Here is an 18,464-nt window from a genome sequence, read left to right on the forward strand (position 1 = left end):
TCTCCAGGCAAGAATACTGGTTGCCATGCCCTCCTCCAGGGGATCTTTCTGATCCAAGGATCAAACCCGTTTCTTATGTCTCCTGCATTGGCAGGCAGGTTCTTTACCACTAGCACCAGCTGGGAAGCCCAAACATTGGTAAAGGGCAACAATAGAACACACAGGCCTCTACCCACCAATGTTACTCAGCCAACATAGAGTGGTGGCAAGACAGGAGCAGCGAGGATAAGGCTGTGCAGGGCCCAAGGCACCAAAGGGCAGAAGAGACAGCAGCCAAGAATGGTTCCTCAGCGGCAATGGGAGGCTGGAGAATGCCAAAGCTGAGGCTTCAAGCCCTGGTGCAAGCTCCATTTTACCATCAGACTTAATTTACAAAGCATACATTTAAATATAAAAGTTAATAAAAATGTCAAGGAAGTGACCACAGAATATTAAACCTGAAACTTGAGGCTCCTCTGGCTATCAGCCTTATGCAACTGCGCTGGTTACTTTCTCAGGAAGCTGGTCCATGTCTCTGCTGATGGTGGTCTTTTCATTGGAGGTAAATATACTTTTCTTGGGAAATGTTGAGCTTCATGCTTCATTATCAAGAATCCCTTCAGAGGGGCACAAATTTCTTCCACTGGCCACCACAGTGGAACATGTCCCCAACTCCTCTTGAGTTGGACATCCCATCACTTGGCAGTTCCTGCTCTTCCACTAACCACTACGTTCCTTCATGTGAATCCCAGGAACCACCAAGTTCTCGCTTCTGACCCTTCTAGGGCCATACAGCATTAGAACAAGCATAATACACACTCAAGTCCCACTGGAACAGATTCCTCCAAAAACTTCACTCCTTGAAATTTCTAGACTAAAACTGGGCATCAGTCTAGATGTTCTTGGTACACAACTTCCAAACTTCAAGAAATATAGACCGAATTCTCCCACAAAATGAATTTATCACAATTTACTGGCAACACCACAGTGAACCTTTAGGTTCAACAGCATTGCAAGCATCCATCTAAAAAACTAAGATGACAGTCTCCCCTTCTTGTACCCCAATTTTTACACAATTTTCCTGTAGACTCCTTCACTTAGATTCATGAGGGGAAAGACATCTCTCTCAACTAGGGATGTAACAAAAAAGCATCACTTAATGAACCCTCATTCCCAAAACACTCCTATAACTTCTTCCTCTCCCCAATCATTTTCTTATACATACTGGGAAGAAGATGATGGGGTGATTGTTGTGGTAACAGGACCAGTTCTATCATGTTCTTGTGAAAAGGGATCTGCCTCCCACCCCACTTCTGAGAGCCCACTGATTCCTCTCCTAGAACATGGTGTCACTTGTCACCTTTTCAGTTTTGAATCTTGGCCAAAATCCTATGACACAGAGAAAAAATACCCAATCTGTTACAAAATTAAATCAATTATTTGATAAAACTGAACATTTAACTAGTGACTAAATGCTAAAAAAAAATGCTCATTTCTTTGGACACTGATACAAAGTTGACAAAGGAGGTCAATACCTTACCCCGAAAATTAAAAATGATCTCAGATAAAGCTGGACATATGAAAGCAACTAAACAGGTAAAGTTCATTAGATGAAAATATGCATATATATATACATATATATAACATAACATATAATATTATATATTATAATATATAATCAGGATATGATTTATATATATATATATATCCTAATTATTTTCTTTTTATCACCTTCAATTTTTCTTCCATTTCAGTATTAGCTTGAGTCTGCTGCTGAAGTAACTGCTGTGATTGTTGGAAAGAAATGATGATACCCTTTAAAAAAGTATAAATATGATATATTAATTGAAAAAGTTTTAAGGCAGTAGATATGTTTCTAAACTCACATTCTTAAAATATATTTTCTAGTTTCTTATTACAGTTTAACTTCAATGCCATAATAAACAATAAACTGAAATAAATTAATAGCACATTTTATTAATATTTAATGCAATTTGTATTATATGATCTCATACAAAGTACTATTTCTAAGAGTTCCTCCAATAATTAACAAAATTTTTGAAATGGGCCATGGATTCTGAGACACTACTGAAAAATGTAAAGTATTCAAAACAAAACTATTGTTGGCTTTCTCCTCAAGCAGTAAATATATTGCTACTAAAATGGCATAGTGCTAATGGGTGACAATGGCCTGGTATGCATTCAGGATCAAACAGAGAAAAACCAGAGGAGAAAAAAAAGAAACAGGAGAAATTTTATTCACATATCTTTTTTTAAGAATAGAATACTTATAAATATCAAATTCAAATGAGAGTATAATGTCCTATAAATTCATGCTATAAGCATAAATACATTTCAATAATTATCTGTTAGAGTATCAGTAGTCTAAACTAAGGAAAAGAGTGATTTATATTTATACACTTTATTTATAAATTATTTTAATGTAATCGTTTCCCAGCTTTATTGAGATATAATTGACATATGTGTAAGCTTAAAGTATAAAATATGATGATCTGATACACATATTTATTGTGATATAATTATCAAAATAAGGTTAACATCTCTATTACCACACATAATCACCAACTTTTTTGTATGTGGGAGAACATTTAAGATCTAATCTCTGTAAAATATAAATAATCTACAAGGATATATTGTGCAGCACAAGGAATACAGTCAATATTTTATAATAACTTTAAATGGAACATAATCTATAAAAATTTTCAATCACTATGTTGCTTAGTTAAAACTAATCTAACATTGTAAATCAACTAGACCTCTACTAAACAAATATTTTTAAAATAAGAATATGTCTTCAGAGTCTCTTTAAAAAAAAAACTCTACTATCTTAGCAACTTTCAAATATGACATCATGCTGCACATTATATACCTAGAACTAACTCATTTTACAACTGGGAGTTTGTACCTTTTGATGACCATCTCCTCATTTCTCCTCTGATTTTTTTTTTTTTTTGCAGTACTTTACAGCATGAGGGAGCTTAGGTTCCCAAACAGTGATCAAACCTTCACCCTTTTAGAAACGTGGAGTCTTAACCACTGGACCACCAAGGAAGTCCCTGACTTATTTTTTAATGTGAATACAGGTTAGACTTGGTTTAAAAGGTACATATGTAATCCATTCAATATACACCAACTGAGTGTTTACTAAGTGCTAGGAATTGACCTAAGCATGATTCCATTTGTTGCTCATTTTCCACACTGTATTTGGTTTTAAGAATATTTACTGACTTCCAAAATATCTTATGATTGCTTGCCTGTTTTTCTTCTTGAATACAGGTTATCTCTTCACTGATATTCTTATTTAATTCCAATTCCTAAAAATTTGAATAATTTTAAAATTAAGATACAAAATTCAGCAAATTATACATTCAATTCAGGACTTAACAAATTTAGGAGTATCATGACCTATTTTTTACTCCAGAGTACCAATGTTTGTCTACTGTTGAATTAATGATTCTAGTGAACTGAAGATGGTGTTAGATATTCAATACAGGCTGGTGCACTTATAAATGTTAATGTTGAAGACAATAACATTTTCCATCTCCAAAAGTTTTCCTTAAGATGTTATGCCAGACGATTACCTGAAAGTGAAAGTGAAGTCACTCAGTCATGTCCAACTCTTTGCAACCCCATGGACTGTAACCCTCTAAGCTCCTCCATCCAAGGGATTTTCCAGGCAAGAATACTGGAGTGGGTTGCCATTTCCTTCTCCAGGGGATCTTCCTGACCCAGGGATTAAACCTGGATCTCCCTCATTGCAGACAGACTCTACCGTCTGAGTCACCAGGTAGTATTACCTCTAAAAGGAACTGCAAAGTGAAAGTCGCTCAGTCGTATCCGACTCTTTGCAACCTCATGGACTATCCAATCCATGGAATTCTCCAGGCCAGAATACTGGAGTGGGTAGCTTTTCCCATCTCGAGGGGATCTTCCCAACCCTGGGACTGAACCCAGGTGTCCCGAATTGCAGGCGGATTCTTTACCAGCTGAGCCACAATGGAAGCCCTGATTACCTGATACCATAGTAAGGTGAAAATAAAGTGGTTATAGACAAACTTTGTTATCCTAAAGTTTTGTTGATAATGCCAAAAGGTATCTAGCAATTTTTCAAAAATTCATGAAATCTTTCTTTACTATGTATATTAACTCTACAAGGAAGGGAAAATTGTGTATTATACTTCTCTTATTCAATTGTTTTTACAGTCTCAAAAATTTTACAAAAATTTTAATTTTATAAACAAGGATATATTTAAATAAATACCATTTTGAGTCTTTCTTCAAGTTCTTGAAATTTTTGTTCTTTAATTGTTAAATTGTTTTCTGCTCCCATCTTCTGTTGTTGACATGTGACTTTGGTCTTTATCAAGTCTGAGGTTACTTTTTTAAGTTCCTTAACATAAAAAACATCAGAGAATTCAGTATAGATATTTCATTAAAGCAAGGCACTTTTCTGACAGTTTTAAAGTTCATTTTAAACCTATTCTACTACAGTCCATGGGGTTGCAGAGTCAGACATGATTGAATGACTAAGACTGGCCCATCAAGGTCTATTTTCCCTACCTTCCTTGCAAGATAATTAGCCAACATGGAAATGCTGTCTGTGGTTACAGAACAGGCAAACACAGTGACACAAAGCTAGAATGCATGATCTTTGTTCTTAAAAAGAATACACTAATTAAACGAACTAATCAATCAGAAGTAGGGTGTTTTCCCTGATGACTTATTCAACAAAAATCCTCTAGGAAGCTAATCAAGATGGCGGAGGAGTAGGACGGGGAGACCACTTTCTCTCCTACAAATTCATCAAAAGAATAACTGAACGCAGAGCAAACTTCACAAAACAACTTCTGATCGTTAGCTGAGGTCATCAGGCGCCCAGAAAAGCAGCCCATTGTCTTTGAAAGGAGGTAGGACAAAATATAAAGGATAAAAAGTGAGACAAAAGAGCTAAGTACGGAGATCCGTCCCAGGAAGGGAGTCTCAATAGAGGACGTTTCCAGACACCGGGAAACCCTCGCACTGGCGGGCCTGGGGGAAGTGTTTGAATCTCAGAGGGCAACCTGACTGGGAGGGAAACAATAAATAAAACCCACAGATTACGAGCCTAAAAGCAACTCCCAGCAGAAAAGTACCCCAGACACCCGCATTCGCCACCAGCAAGTGGGGGTGGAACGGAGAGGAGTGGGCGGCATTGCTTGGGGTAGGGTCGGGCCTGAGTGCCCTAAGGACAATCGTAGGGAGCTTTTGTGAGTTGCCAACTTAAACTGTGGGACAGCAAAAGAGAGAGAGAAAATTAATCAGCCCAAACACACTGCCGACCGGCACGGGCGGGGACTGGGGCTGGTGACGCGGAGGGCAGAAGGCGCGCGCACCCGACTGGCGCCGGCAGAAACTGAGACTGGGACCGCGGAAAGGAGTGGGCGCGCCGCACCCGGGCAGAGTGCGCCCACCAAGCCCCTGGCTGCCTGGACCGCTCTGACGGGGAAGGCACAAAGAGCAGGCGCAGCTTTTTCTACCGCGCTTTTGTGGAACACCTGAGGGCGGCAGCGTGGGGCGCGCTCCATATAGAGCAGCCGGGAGCCTGAACAGCGCAGACGGAGAAAGCCAGCGCCAGCCCCTCCCCGCAGCGCCAGCCCCTCCCCGCAGGGCGACGGAACTAGCTACCTGAATAAGAGTCCACCTCCGCCCGCCTGTGTCAGGGCGGAAATGAGGCTCTGAAGAGACCGGCAAACAGAAGCCAAATAAACAAAGGGAACTGCTTCAGAAGGGACCGGTGCAAAAGATTAAAATCCCTGTAGAAAACACCGACTACACCGGAAGCGGCCTGTAGATACCAAGAAGTGTAAGCTGGAAGGAGGAGCTATCTGAAACTGAGCCGAACCCACACTGACCGCAACAGCTCCAGAGAAATTCCTAGATATATTTTTACTTTTTTTTTCTTCTTTTTTTAGTAGAAAAAACAAGAATTTTTTTTATTTTTTATTTTTTCTCTTTTATTTTCCTTTAAAATTCCTGATTACTCCCAAATTACTCCTTAACTTTCATTTTCATAGATTTTTACGATTTTTTTAATTAGAAAAAAAATTTTTTTTCTTTTTCTTTCTTTTTTTTTCCTTTTTCTCTTCTATTTTCTATTTTTCTTTTTCTCTTATTTCTTTTAAAGTCCTCTAGTACTCCTCTACTACTCCTTAATTTTCATTTTCAATACACTATAACCTTACCAAAAAAAAAAAAAAGAGAGAAGCCCTATTCCAGACACAGCAATCTAAACAAGATGAAAAGACAAAGAAATACCCAACAGGTAAAGGAACATGAAAAATGCCCACCAAGTCAAACAAAAGAGGAGGAGATAGGGAATCTACCTGAAAAAGAATTTAGAATAATGATAATAAAAATGATCCAAAATCTTGAAAACAAAATGGAAATACAGATAAATAGCCTGGAGACAAAGATTGAAAAGATGCAAGAAATGTTTAATAAAGACCTAGAAGAAATAAAAAAGTCAATTAAAAATGAATAATGCAATGAATGAGATCAAAAACACTCTGGAGGGAACCAAGAGTAGAATAACGGAGACAGAAGATAGGATAAGTGAGGTAGAAGATAAAATGGTGGAAATAAATGAAGCAGAGAGGAAAAAAGAAAAAAGGATCAAAAGAAATGAGGACAACCTCAGGGACCTCTGGGACAATGTGAAACACCCCAACATTCGAATCATAGGAGTCCCAGAAGAAGAAGACAAAAAGAAAGGCCATGAGAAAATACTCGAGGAGATAATAGCTGAAAACGTCCCTAAAATGGGGAAGGAAATAGCCACCCAAGTCCAAGAAACCCAGAGAGTCCCAAACAGGATAAACCCAAGGCAAAACACCCCAAGACACATATTAATCAAATTAACAAAGATCAAACACAAAGAACAAATATTAAAAGCAGCAAGGGAGAAACAACAAATAACACACAAAGGGATTCCCATAAGGATAACAGCTGATCTATCAATAGAAACCCTCCAGGCCAGAAGGGAATGGCAGGACGTACTGAAAGTAATCAAAGAGAATAACCTACAACCTAGATTACTGTACCCAGCAAGGATCTCATTCAGATATGAAGGAGAATTCAAAAGCTTTATAGACAAGCAAAAGCTGAGAGAATTCAGCACAACCAAACCAGCTCTTCAACAAATGCTAAAGGATCTTCTCTAGACAGGAAATGCAGAAAGGTTGTATAAACGTGAACCCAAAACAACAAAGTAAATGGCAACGGGACCACACCTATCAATAATTACCCTAAATGTAAATGGGTTGAATGCCCCAACCAAAAGACAAAGATTGGCTGAATGGATACAAAACAAGACCCCTATATATGCTGTCTACAAGAGACCCACCTCAAAACAAGAGACACATACAGACTAAAAGTGAAGGGCTGGAAAAAAATATTTCACGCAAACGGAGACCAAAAGAAAGCAGGAGTCGCAATACTCATATCAGATAAAATAGACTTTCAAATAAAGGATGTGAAAAGAGACAAAGAAGGACACTACATAATGATCAAAGGATCAATCCAAGAAGAAGATATAACAATTATAAATATATATGCACCCAACATAGGAGCACCACAATATGTACGGCAAACACTAACGAGGATGAAAGAGGAAATTAATAGTAACACAATAATAGTGGGAGACTTTAATAGCCCTCTCACAACTATGGATAGATCAACTAAACAGAAAATTAACAAGGAAACACAAACCTTAAATGATACAATGTACCAGCTAGACCTAATTGATATCTATAAGACATTTCACCCCAAAACAATCAACTTCACCTTTTTCTCAAGTGCACACGGAACCTTCTCCAGAACAGATCACATCCTGGGCCATAAATCTGGTCTTGGAAAATTCAAAAAAATTGAAATCATTCCAGTCATCTTTTCTGACCACAGTGCAGTAAGATTAGATCTCAATTACAGGAAGAAAATTGTTAAAAATTCAAACATATGGAGGCTAAATAACACGCTTCTGAATAACCAACAAATCATAGAAGAAATAAAAAAAGAAGTCAAAATATGTATAGAAGTGAATGAAAATGAAAACACAACAACCCAAAACCTATGGGACACTGTAAAAGCAGTGCTAAGGGGAAGGTTCATAGCATTACAGGCTTACATCAAGAAACAAGAAAAAAGTAATATAAATAACCTAACTCTACACCTAAAGCAATTAGAGAAGGAAGAAATGAAGAACCCCAGGGTTAGCAGAAGGAAAGAAATCTTAAAAATTAGGGCAGAAATAAATGCAAAAGAAACTAAAGAGACCATAGCAAAAATCAACAAAGCTAAAAGCTGGTTTTTTGAAAAAATAAACAAAATTGACAAACCATTAGCAAGACTCATTAAGAAACAAAGAGAGAAGAACCAAATTAACAAAATTAGAAATGAAAATGGAGAGATCACAACAGACAACACTGAAATACAAAGGATCATAAGAGACTACTACCAGCAGCTCTATGCCAATAAAATGGACAACTTGGATGAAATGGACAAATTCTTAGAAAGGTGTAACTTTCCAAAACTGAACCAGGAAGAAATAGAAGATCTTAACAGACCCATCACAAGCAAGGAAATCGCAACTGTAATCAAAAATCTTCCAGCAAACAAAAGCCCAGGACCAGATGGCTTCACAGCTGAATTCTACCAAAAATTTACAGAAGAGCTAACACCTATCTTACTCAAACTCTTCCAGAAAATTGCAGATGAAGGTAAACTTCCAAACTCATTCTATGAGGCCACCATCACCCTAATTCCAAAACCAGACAAAGATGCCACAAAAAAAGAAAACTACAGGCCAATATCACTGATGAACATAGATGCAAAAATCCTTAACAAAATTCTAGCAAACAGAATCCAACAACCTATTAAAAAAATCATACACCATGACCAAGTGGGCTTTATCCCAGGAATGCAAGGATTCTTTAATATCTGCAAATCAATCAATGTAATACACCACATTAACAAACTGAAAGATAAAAACCATAAGATTATCTCAATAGATTCAGAGAAAGCCTTTGACAAAATTCAACACTCATTTATGATTAAAACTCTCCAGAAAGCAGGAATAGAAGGAACATACCTCAACATAATAAAAGCTATATATGACAAACCCACAGCAAGCATCACCCTCAATGGTGAAAAATTGAAAGCATTTCCCCTGAAATCAGGAACAAGACAAGGGTGCCCACTCTCACCACTACTATTCAACATAGTGTTGGAAGTTTTGGCCACAGCAATCAGAGCAGAAAAAGAAGTAAAAGGAATCCAGATAGGAAAAGAAGACGTGAAACTCTCGCTGTTTGCAGATGACATGATCCTCTACATAGAAAACCCTGAAGACTCTTCCAGAGAATTACTAGAGCTAATCAATGAATATAGTAAAGTTTTAGGATATAAAATTAACACACAGAAATCCCTTGCATTCCTATATACTAACAATGAAAAAACAGAAAGAGAAATTAAGGAAACAATACCATTCACCATTGCAACAAAAAGAATAAAATACTTAGGGGTATATCTACCTAAAGAAACAAAAGACCTATACATAGAAAACTATAAAACACTGATGAAAGAAATCAAAGAGGACACAAACAGATGGAGAAACATACCGTGTTCATGGATTGGAAGAATCAATATTATCAAAATGGCTATTCTACCCAAAGCAATCTATAGATTCAATGCAATCCCTATCAAGGTACCAATGGTATTTTTCACAGAATTAAAACAAATAATTTCACAATTTGTATGGAAATACAAAAAACCTCGATTAGCCAAAGTAATCTTGAGAAAGAAGAATGGAACTGGAGGAATCAACCTGCCTGACTTCAGACCCTACTACAAAGCCACAGTCATCAAGACAGTATGGTACTGGCACAAAGACAGAAATATAGATCAATGGAACAGAATAGAAAGCCCAGAGATAAATCCACGAACCTATGGACACCTTATCTTTGACAAAGGAGGCAAGGATATACAATGGAAAAAAGACAACCTCTTTAACAAGTGGTGCTGGGAAAACTGGTCAACCACTTGTAAAAGAATGAAACTAGAACACTTTCTAACACCATACACAAAAATAAACTCAAAATGGATTAAAGATCTAAATGTAAGACCAGAAACTATAAAACTCCTAGAGGAGAACATAGGCAAAACACTCTCCGACATAAATCACAGCAAGATCCTCTATGACCCACCTCCCAGAATATTGGAAATAAAAGCAAAACTAAACAAATGGGACCTAATGAAACTTAAAAGCTTTTGCACTACAAAGGAAACTATAAGCAAGGTGAAAAGACAGCCCTCAGATTGGGAGAAAATAATAGCAAATGAAGCAACAGACAAAGGATTAATCTCAAAAATATACAAGCAACTCCTGCAGCTCAATTCCAGAAAAATAAATGACCCAGTCAAAAAATAGGCCAAAGAACTAAACAGACATTTCTCCAAAGAAGACATACAGATGGCTAACAAACACATGAAAAGATGCTCAACATCACTCATTATCAGAGAAATGCAAATCAAAACCACAATGAGGTACCATTACACGCCAGTCAGGATGGCTGCTATCCAAAAGTCTACAAGCAATAAATGCTGGAGAGGGTGTGGAGAAAAGAAAACCCTCTTACACTGTTGGTGGGAATGCAAACTAGTACAGCCACTATGGAGAACAGTGTGGAGATTTCTTAAAAAACTGGAAATAGAACTGCCATATGACCCAGCAATCCCACTTCTGGGCATACACACTGAGGAAACCAGATCTGAAAGGGACACGTGCACCCCAATGTTCATTGCAGCACTATTTATAATAGCCAGGACATGGAAGCAACCTAGATGCCCATCAGCAGGTGAATGGATAAGGAAGCTGTGGTACATATACACCATGGAATATTACTCAGCCGTTAAAAAGAATTCATTTGAATCAGTTCTAATGAGATGGATGAAACTGGAGCCCATTATACAGAGTGAAGTAAGCCAGAAAGATAAAGAACATTACAGCATACTAACACATATATATGGAATTTAGAAAGATGGTAACGATAACCCTATATGCAAGACAGAAAAAGAGACACAGATGTACAGAACAGACTTTTGGACTCTATGGGAGAAGGCGAGGGTGGGATGATCTGAGAGAACAGCATCGAAACATGCATATTATCAAGTGTGAAACAGATCGCCAGTCCAGGTTGGATGCATGAGACAAAGTGCTCGGGCCTGGTGCACTGGGAAGACCCAGAGGAATCGGGTGGAGAGGGAGGTGGGAGGGGGGATCGGGATGGGGAATGCTTGTAACTCTATGGCTGATTCATATCAATGTGTGACAAAACCCACTGAAATGATGTGAAGTAATTAGCCTCCAACTAATAAAAAATTTTTTTAAAAATCCTCTAAGATAAAAGATTATATAAAAGATTGTCAATTCCCAAGTTATTAGTAACTAATAAGAAAAATTTATTTAAGAAATAATTATAATATAATGTGATAGGTACTTTAATACAGGAAAGTACAGAAGTTTAATTGGTTAAGGGCATCAAGAAGGCATTACACAGGACAGTGGTATTTAAACTGAGTATGTAAAGATAAATTTTTGAAGAGGACAAAAAATGAGTAGATATTCCAGGCAAAAACACTCAGGAAAGTACAGAAACATGAAAGAACATGGTATTTTTCAAGGAAACAGAACTAATATGATATGACCAGAACTAGTATGTCATGGGTAAGGGGGGGGAATTTAAGCCACCTGCTCCTTGGAAGGAAAGCTATGATAAACCTACACAGTGTATTAAAAAGCAGAGACAAAGAGACCTTTGCCGACAAAGGTCCGTATACTCAAAACTGTGGGTTTTTTTCCAGTAGTCATGTATGGATGTGAGAGTTGGACCATAAAGAAGGCCAAGTGCTGAAGAATTAATGCTTCTGAATTGTGGTTCTGGAGAAGAGTCCTGTGGACAGCAAGAAGATCAAATCAGTCAATCCTAAAGGAAATCAACACTAAATATTCAGTGGAAAGACTGATGCTGAAGCTCCAATACTTTGGCCACAAGATGCAAAGAGCCGGTTCACTGGAAAAGACCCTGATGCTGGGAAAGACTGAGGGCAAGAAGAAAAGGGGGCAACAGAGGATGAGATGGCTAGATAGCATCACCAACTCAATGGACATGAATTTGAGCAAACTCTGGAAGATAGTAAAGGACAGGGGAAACTGGGGAGCTATAGCCCATGGGATAGCAAGGAGTCAGACATGAATTAGTGTCTGAACAACAAGTTTTTACTAGAAATTTGACAAAATTCAAGTATCAAAAGATTTGTAGGCCAAGCTAAAGAGTTCTAATTTTATCTTACAGACAATGAAGAATTAACCACTGAAGGATTTTGGTTAGGAGAATGACATAACAAGATGTGCTTTTTAGAAAAATAACTCTGGCAACATTGCAGAGGACAGACTTCATGGGGACATAAAAGAAGTCTACATTCTGAAGTTACATGTTCATGGAGTTTAACAGATACATCTGAATACTTTTAAACCCAGAAATACCAACTTCTGAGTGGGTGTGTATTTTATAGTACTGCTGTTCTGTTCAAGGATCTGATTTTCTTGATTACACAGCATTGTAACTAGAGATCAAATTGCCAACATCTGTTGGATCATAGAAAAAGCAAGAGAATTTCAGAAAAACATCAACTCCTGCTTCATTGACTACACTAAAGCCTTTGACTGTGTGAATCACAACAAACTGTGGAAAATTCTGAAAGAGATGGGAATAACAGACCACCTGACCTGCCCCCTGAGAAACCTGTAAGCAGGTCAAGCAGCAACAGTTAAAACCAGACATGGAACAATGAACTGGTTCCAAATTGGGAAAGGAGTATGTCAAGGCTGTATACTGTCACCGTGCTTATTTAACTTCTACGCAGAGTACATCATGAGAAACGCTGGGCTAGATAAAGCACAAGCTGCAATCAAGACTGCCAGGAGAAATATCAATAACCTCAGATATGCAGATGACACCACCCTTGTGGCAGAAAGTGATGAGGAACCAAAGAACCTCTTGATGAAAGTGAAAGAGGAGAATGAAAAAGTTGGCTTAAAACTCAACATTCAAAAAACTAACATCATGGTATCTGGTCCCATCTCTTCACGACAAATAGATGGGGAAACAATGCAAACAGTGACAGGCTTTATTTTCTTGGGCTCCAAAAATCACTGCAGATGGTGATAGCAGCCGTAAAATTAAAAGATGCTTGCTCCTTGGAAGAAAAGCTGTGACAAATCTAGACAGTACATTATAAAGCAGAGCCATTACTTTGCCAACAAAGGTCTGTCTACTCAAAGATATGGTTTTTCCAGTAATCATGTATGGATATAAGAGTTGGGCTATAAAGAAAGCTGAAAAAAAAAAAAAAACAAAAAGCTAAGCACAGAAGAATTGATGCTTTTGAACTGTGGTGTTGGAGAAGACTCTTGAGAGTCCCTTGGACTGCAAGGAGATCAAACCAGTCAATCCTAAAAGAAATCAACCCTGAATATTCATTAGAAGGACTAATGCTGAAGCTCCCGTACTTTGGCACCTGATGCAAAGAACTGACTCATTAGAAAAGACCCCGGTGCTGGGAGAGATCGAAGGCAGGAGGAGAAGGGGACGACATGGTTGGATGGCATCACCGACTCAATGGACATGAGTTTAAGCAAGCTCCAGGAGTTGGTGATGGACAGGGAAGTCTGGTATGCTACAGTCCGTGGGGTGGCAAAGAGTCAGACACAACTGAGCGACTGAACTCCTTTGAACTTTGAAAGCTCCCAACAGAAGCCAAAAATGCCAGATACTAGCTTCAGAAACATGATCAGGCTCTGCTAATCAGCAGCACCTATCTTGGATATTGGATCAGGAACCAGTCAGTAGATAGCAGAGGCCATGCTAGTCACGTCAAGCCTCCATGAACAACAGTGATACTCCTGTAGCAGTAGCAGTATCCACTATGGTCAACAGTGATGGTATAAGTTGCAATGTAAAACAGCTTAGTGGTGGAAGTTGGTTTCATGCTATGGTTCTGGATATACGTTCCCTGGCTGTTGACCACTTTCCAAGTCTGAGATAAACAACATCCAAATTCCTTTGCTGAAAAAAATCATCTTACAATTAAGAATCTTGATTAGTACATTTCAGTTTTTAAAAACTGAAATTGGTTCATTAGGGTGAGATTATAGGAAAATTTTATTTTCCTCATTTTAAGTATTTTCTCTTTTTTTCTAAAATAAACACATTTCTCATGTATCAGTTTTTGAATAGTATGTAAAGCTATTGAAACAGGTGCAATCACTTCACTTTTAGTAAAAGGAAAGATGACAAATGACTGAATTCTAAAAAAGTCCAAGATTCATGGATTAAATAAGCTGCTAATACAGAAACCTGAAGTCAGCTGAGTAGGAGCGAAACCAAGACAGTGTGGTATCAAGGAAACTGAAAAAGGAGTAGCAGAAAACTGGGCTCTCAATACCTCTAGAATTCTATGTTACAGCCTTAGCCACCTAGAGAGAAACTCACCTGATTAAATCTCTTTGGGTTTAGTCCCAAATCCAGGAGAAAAAATTCGTTGTTCTCAATTCACATATCCCCTTTTAGACATGTATACTACATAAAGTGACTGCAAAAGTAACCACACGGTCAAGAGATAGGGCTTTATTCTCCTATCTCCAAAACGCAGGCAGACAAAATAATGCACTGAGAGAACAATCAGCATGTACTGAATAAGGAAAGAAGTTTAAATGAAGCTGGTGAGCCTAAAAGAGTAAGTAGTATACTGGATATCCTGCATCTTTGCCTCCTGATTCATTTTCCATTCTTTCTCTATGACCTGTGTGACTGGCATCCGTGGATACTGCAAGCAAGTTCCCTTCCCTCTGCCTTTGTTGGGTTCAATCTCTGGGAGGCACCAGTAATCAGTATGCTAGGAAGACAGAGTGACTGAGGTATTTTTCCCAGCTCCCTCCCTACATGACCACAAACTGGCGACAACTCTGTACCTTTACCAAAGGCCACAGCTTCTGATTTGCAGCTTTCTTCAATAGCTTTACCTATAGCTATATCTTACCTATAGCTGGGATTCCCTGGTGGCTCAGACGGTAAAGCGTCTGCCTGCAATGTGGGAGATCTGGGTTCAATCCCCGGGTCTGGAAGATTCCCCTGGAGAAGGAAATGGCAACCCACTCCAGTACTCTTGCCTAGAAAACTCCATGGGTGGAGGAGCCTGGTGGGCTACAGTCCATGGTGTTGCAAAGATTTGGACACGACTGAGTGACTTTTCACTTTTCACATAGCTATCTCCAGGTTCCAGGATCTGCTTCCTTCCCTTGTCACCACCAGGTCTAGGTGGTATAATTACTCCCCAACTCCTTCTATCCCTTGTTGGTTTCCCTTAACCTTATCTACAGTTTTGTAAATGGATCTTCCATCAAACAAACTTCTCTCAATTTCCCATTCCAATGTGCCATGTTTCCTGACTCAATCCCGTTTAATACAAGTAAATTGAGAGAAGGCATTTCAAGTTGCAGTAGGGAATATGAAGGAGAAAAAGGCAAAAAGACAGGGAAAATTTAGAATTATGATAATGGCAACAAAGATTTTTAGATTACAAAGAATGGAAGATGCTTATTAGGAAGTAGGAGGAAACAATGTTGAAGATGTAAAATGGGACCAGATCATGGAAGTTCCAGAAAGCTAATTTTAAGAAGTTTGAGACTAAATCAACACATTGTATACCAAAAGCTTAAATAATGTTATATGTCAACTGTATCTCAATAAAGCGGAAAAAAGTTTGGGACTTGATTTGAAAGACAAAGGAGAACTATTCAATTTAAAACTCTTTCCACATGTGCTAAGTAGATGTGTCAGGCATATATAGGCAATGGTTTAAAAGAATAACTTAGTAAAATTAGTCTGGCAGAAAGAGTGAACAATAACTGAAGGAAAGAATACTGACTAAGAGGTATTTTATTAATCCAGGAATGAGATGATGAATGTCTATACTATTGGAAAATGGATAATGAAAATATGAGACATTCTAAAGGAAGATATAATCAAGTAGAGGAAATGAAGGAAAAAGATTATTTCAAGCTGTCTAAATGAAGCTAGAATAGGAAACTATGAAATGTGAAAAAGAGAAGCATGAAAATGAAAAATGCTTCACTGATGAAACAGATGAAAAATCTATTAAAGATAAGTAAGAGATGGATGATATTCAGAGACTGACTCTTCAGTTCAGTTCAGTCACTCAGTTATGTCCGACTCTTTGCGACCCCACGGACTGCAGCACGCCAGGCTTCCCTATCCATCACCAACTCCTGGAGCTTGCTCAAACTCATATCCATCGAGTCAGTGATGCCATCCAACCATCTCATCCTCTGTTGTCCCCTTCTCCTCCTGCCTTCAATCTTTCCCAGCATCAGGGTCTTTTCAAATGAGTCAGTTCTTCACATCAGGTGGCCAAAGTATTGGAGTTTCATCTTCAGCATCAGTTCTTCCAATGAATATTCAGGACTGATTTCCTTTAGGATTGACTGGTTTGGTCTCCCTGCAGTCCAGGGGACTCTCAAGAGTCTTCTCCAATACCACAGTTTACAAGCATCAATTTTGAACTTTCTTAAGAGACTGACTCTTGAGAAAGCCAAAAAAGCACAAATCACCAAACTTAAGTCATAGGGTGTTACCGTTCTAAAAGAAAATTCATTCATTATTTTTCAAATTATAAAAGGTTATATATGATAAATTCCCTCAAAAAAAGTTTCAATGTATCAGTAATGAGTTACCTTTATAGGCAGCAAGATGGTTTCCTTTGAAAGGAGAGGTTGTATGAATTTTTTTTGGGGGGGATGGGCAGGGTCAGAGGAGGAAGGCTGAGAAGAATGAAGAATCAATGGGTGACCATGAAATTACAGCAAGTCATAAAAGGAGATGACATGCAGGCAGCTGAAAATACAGAATTGCAGATTAAAAGAAATGTGGGCTGGAAATATAGATATGAAGTCATCTACATAAAGTGAATGATTGAATTAAGGAGGATGAGCTAATTGAAAAAAAGAAAGATGTTATGACAGAGCTTTGGATGAATTGGGGAGAAAAATAGGATAATTAGGGAGCCAGAAGAATTTATTTGTACCCAAAGACCCTTAATGTATCACAAATATTTAAAATCAATAGATTTTGTATTTTAAATATCATTTTGAAAAATAAATATCATTTTCTACAAAATACAATATTCTGTAATGAAAAACATGAATTAGTATCAGCATGCTGGGGTTGTAACTATCAGAAAACCATACTTGAACCATTAAATGATAAGGATATTTATCCTGTAGCAAGAGGTAATTTAGGAATTGCATAGCAATTCATTGCATAGTCTCTTTCTGGAGTACCTTCTAAAGAGTAAGGATATTTTTTCTTTGAACCACCTCCCCCTGGCCAGAATTAGATCACATGTTCATTCCTGAACCAAATATTGGCACAAAGATTGGAGATGATATTAAAGCTTAAAGACAGACTGATCATATGAGACACACTGGACATCGAGGAATTATCACAACATCTACTACGTGACGAATTTCAACTAACATAAAATTTATAGGTTGTTTAGAATATTACTGACTACAAACAGTATATGGTACAAAGTGAGGATAAATACAGACTCTTTTTTACAAGCTGCTTGACGTTGAGTAGTTCACCTAACTGTTGGATCCAGTTAGTGGTTCTTAAATTGTGCTCCAAGAAGTCCTAGAGGTTCCATGGCCCCCCTCCATAGCTGCTGATAGAGAAGAAAGAGTCAACATGCATGGCTCCAGTGTTCTTTCAACTCTCCCTTCAAACACAAGTAGCTCTACTTTGTTTTAATTCTGAGCCTCCAAATCTTTAACAGAAGGTTCTACAATTCAAAGAAAGATTAAAAACCAATAAATCAGATGATCCCTACGATTCCATGAAATTTAGAGATGATATGAAGAAGGTAAATAGAAGATATGAAGAAGAGAATTAGCCATTGAAGAAACAATATAATTCAAGCATGAAGGGAGAAAAAGCAATTAATGAGTTGGAAGAAATTTCAGACTTTCCTATCCGATAAAAAGTTTACCAGATGAGGCTATGTTTCAGTTGTCTTGAAAGTCAATACTAATAACCCTTTATAGTTATGGTGCAGAAAAACCAAATCCATCAAAATTTGCCTTAATTTTAACCTAATTTCACTTGCATGTAAAAATAATCCCATAAATTTCTACAGCATGATAAACTTTCTGAAGTGCTTTTCCATATATTATTTTATATTTATTATAAGGGGCTTCCCAGGTGGCTCAGTGGTAAAGAATCTGCCTGCCAATGCAGGAGACATAAGAGACACAGGTTTGATCCCTGGTTTGAGAAGATCCCCTGCAGGAG

The 18,464-nt window shown here is 37.9% G+C and overlaps 1 protein-coding gene across 1 annotated transcript in view; it reads right to left on the reverse strand.

The window, feature by feature from the left end:
- The window catches only part of CCDC73 (coiled-coil domain containing 73), a 114,008-nt gene that overhangs the window by 34,795 nt on the left and 60,749 nt on the right, over nt 1-18,464 (reverse strand). The window contains exons 9-11 of the mRNA XM_061151358.1: nt 4,262-4,390; nt 3,255-3,314; nt 1,697-1,794 (exon numbers count right to left, since the gene is read on the reverse strand). Coding sequence (XP_061007341.1) covers nt 1,697-1,794; nt 3,255-3,314; nt 4,262-4,390 — 287 coding nt within the window. The remainder of the gene's footprint in view (nt 1-1,696; nt 1,795-3,254; nt 3,315-4,261; nt 4,391-18,464) is intronic.

This window comes from Dama dama, chromosome 1, assembly GCF_033118175.1.
Source record: "Dama dama isolate Ldn47 chromosome 1, ASM3311817v1, whole genome shotgun sequence".
Classification (NCBI taxonomy): domain Eukaryota; kingdom Metazoa; phylum Chordata; class Mammalia; order Artiodactyla; family Cervidae; genus Dama; species Dama dama.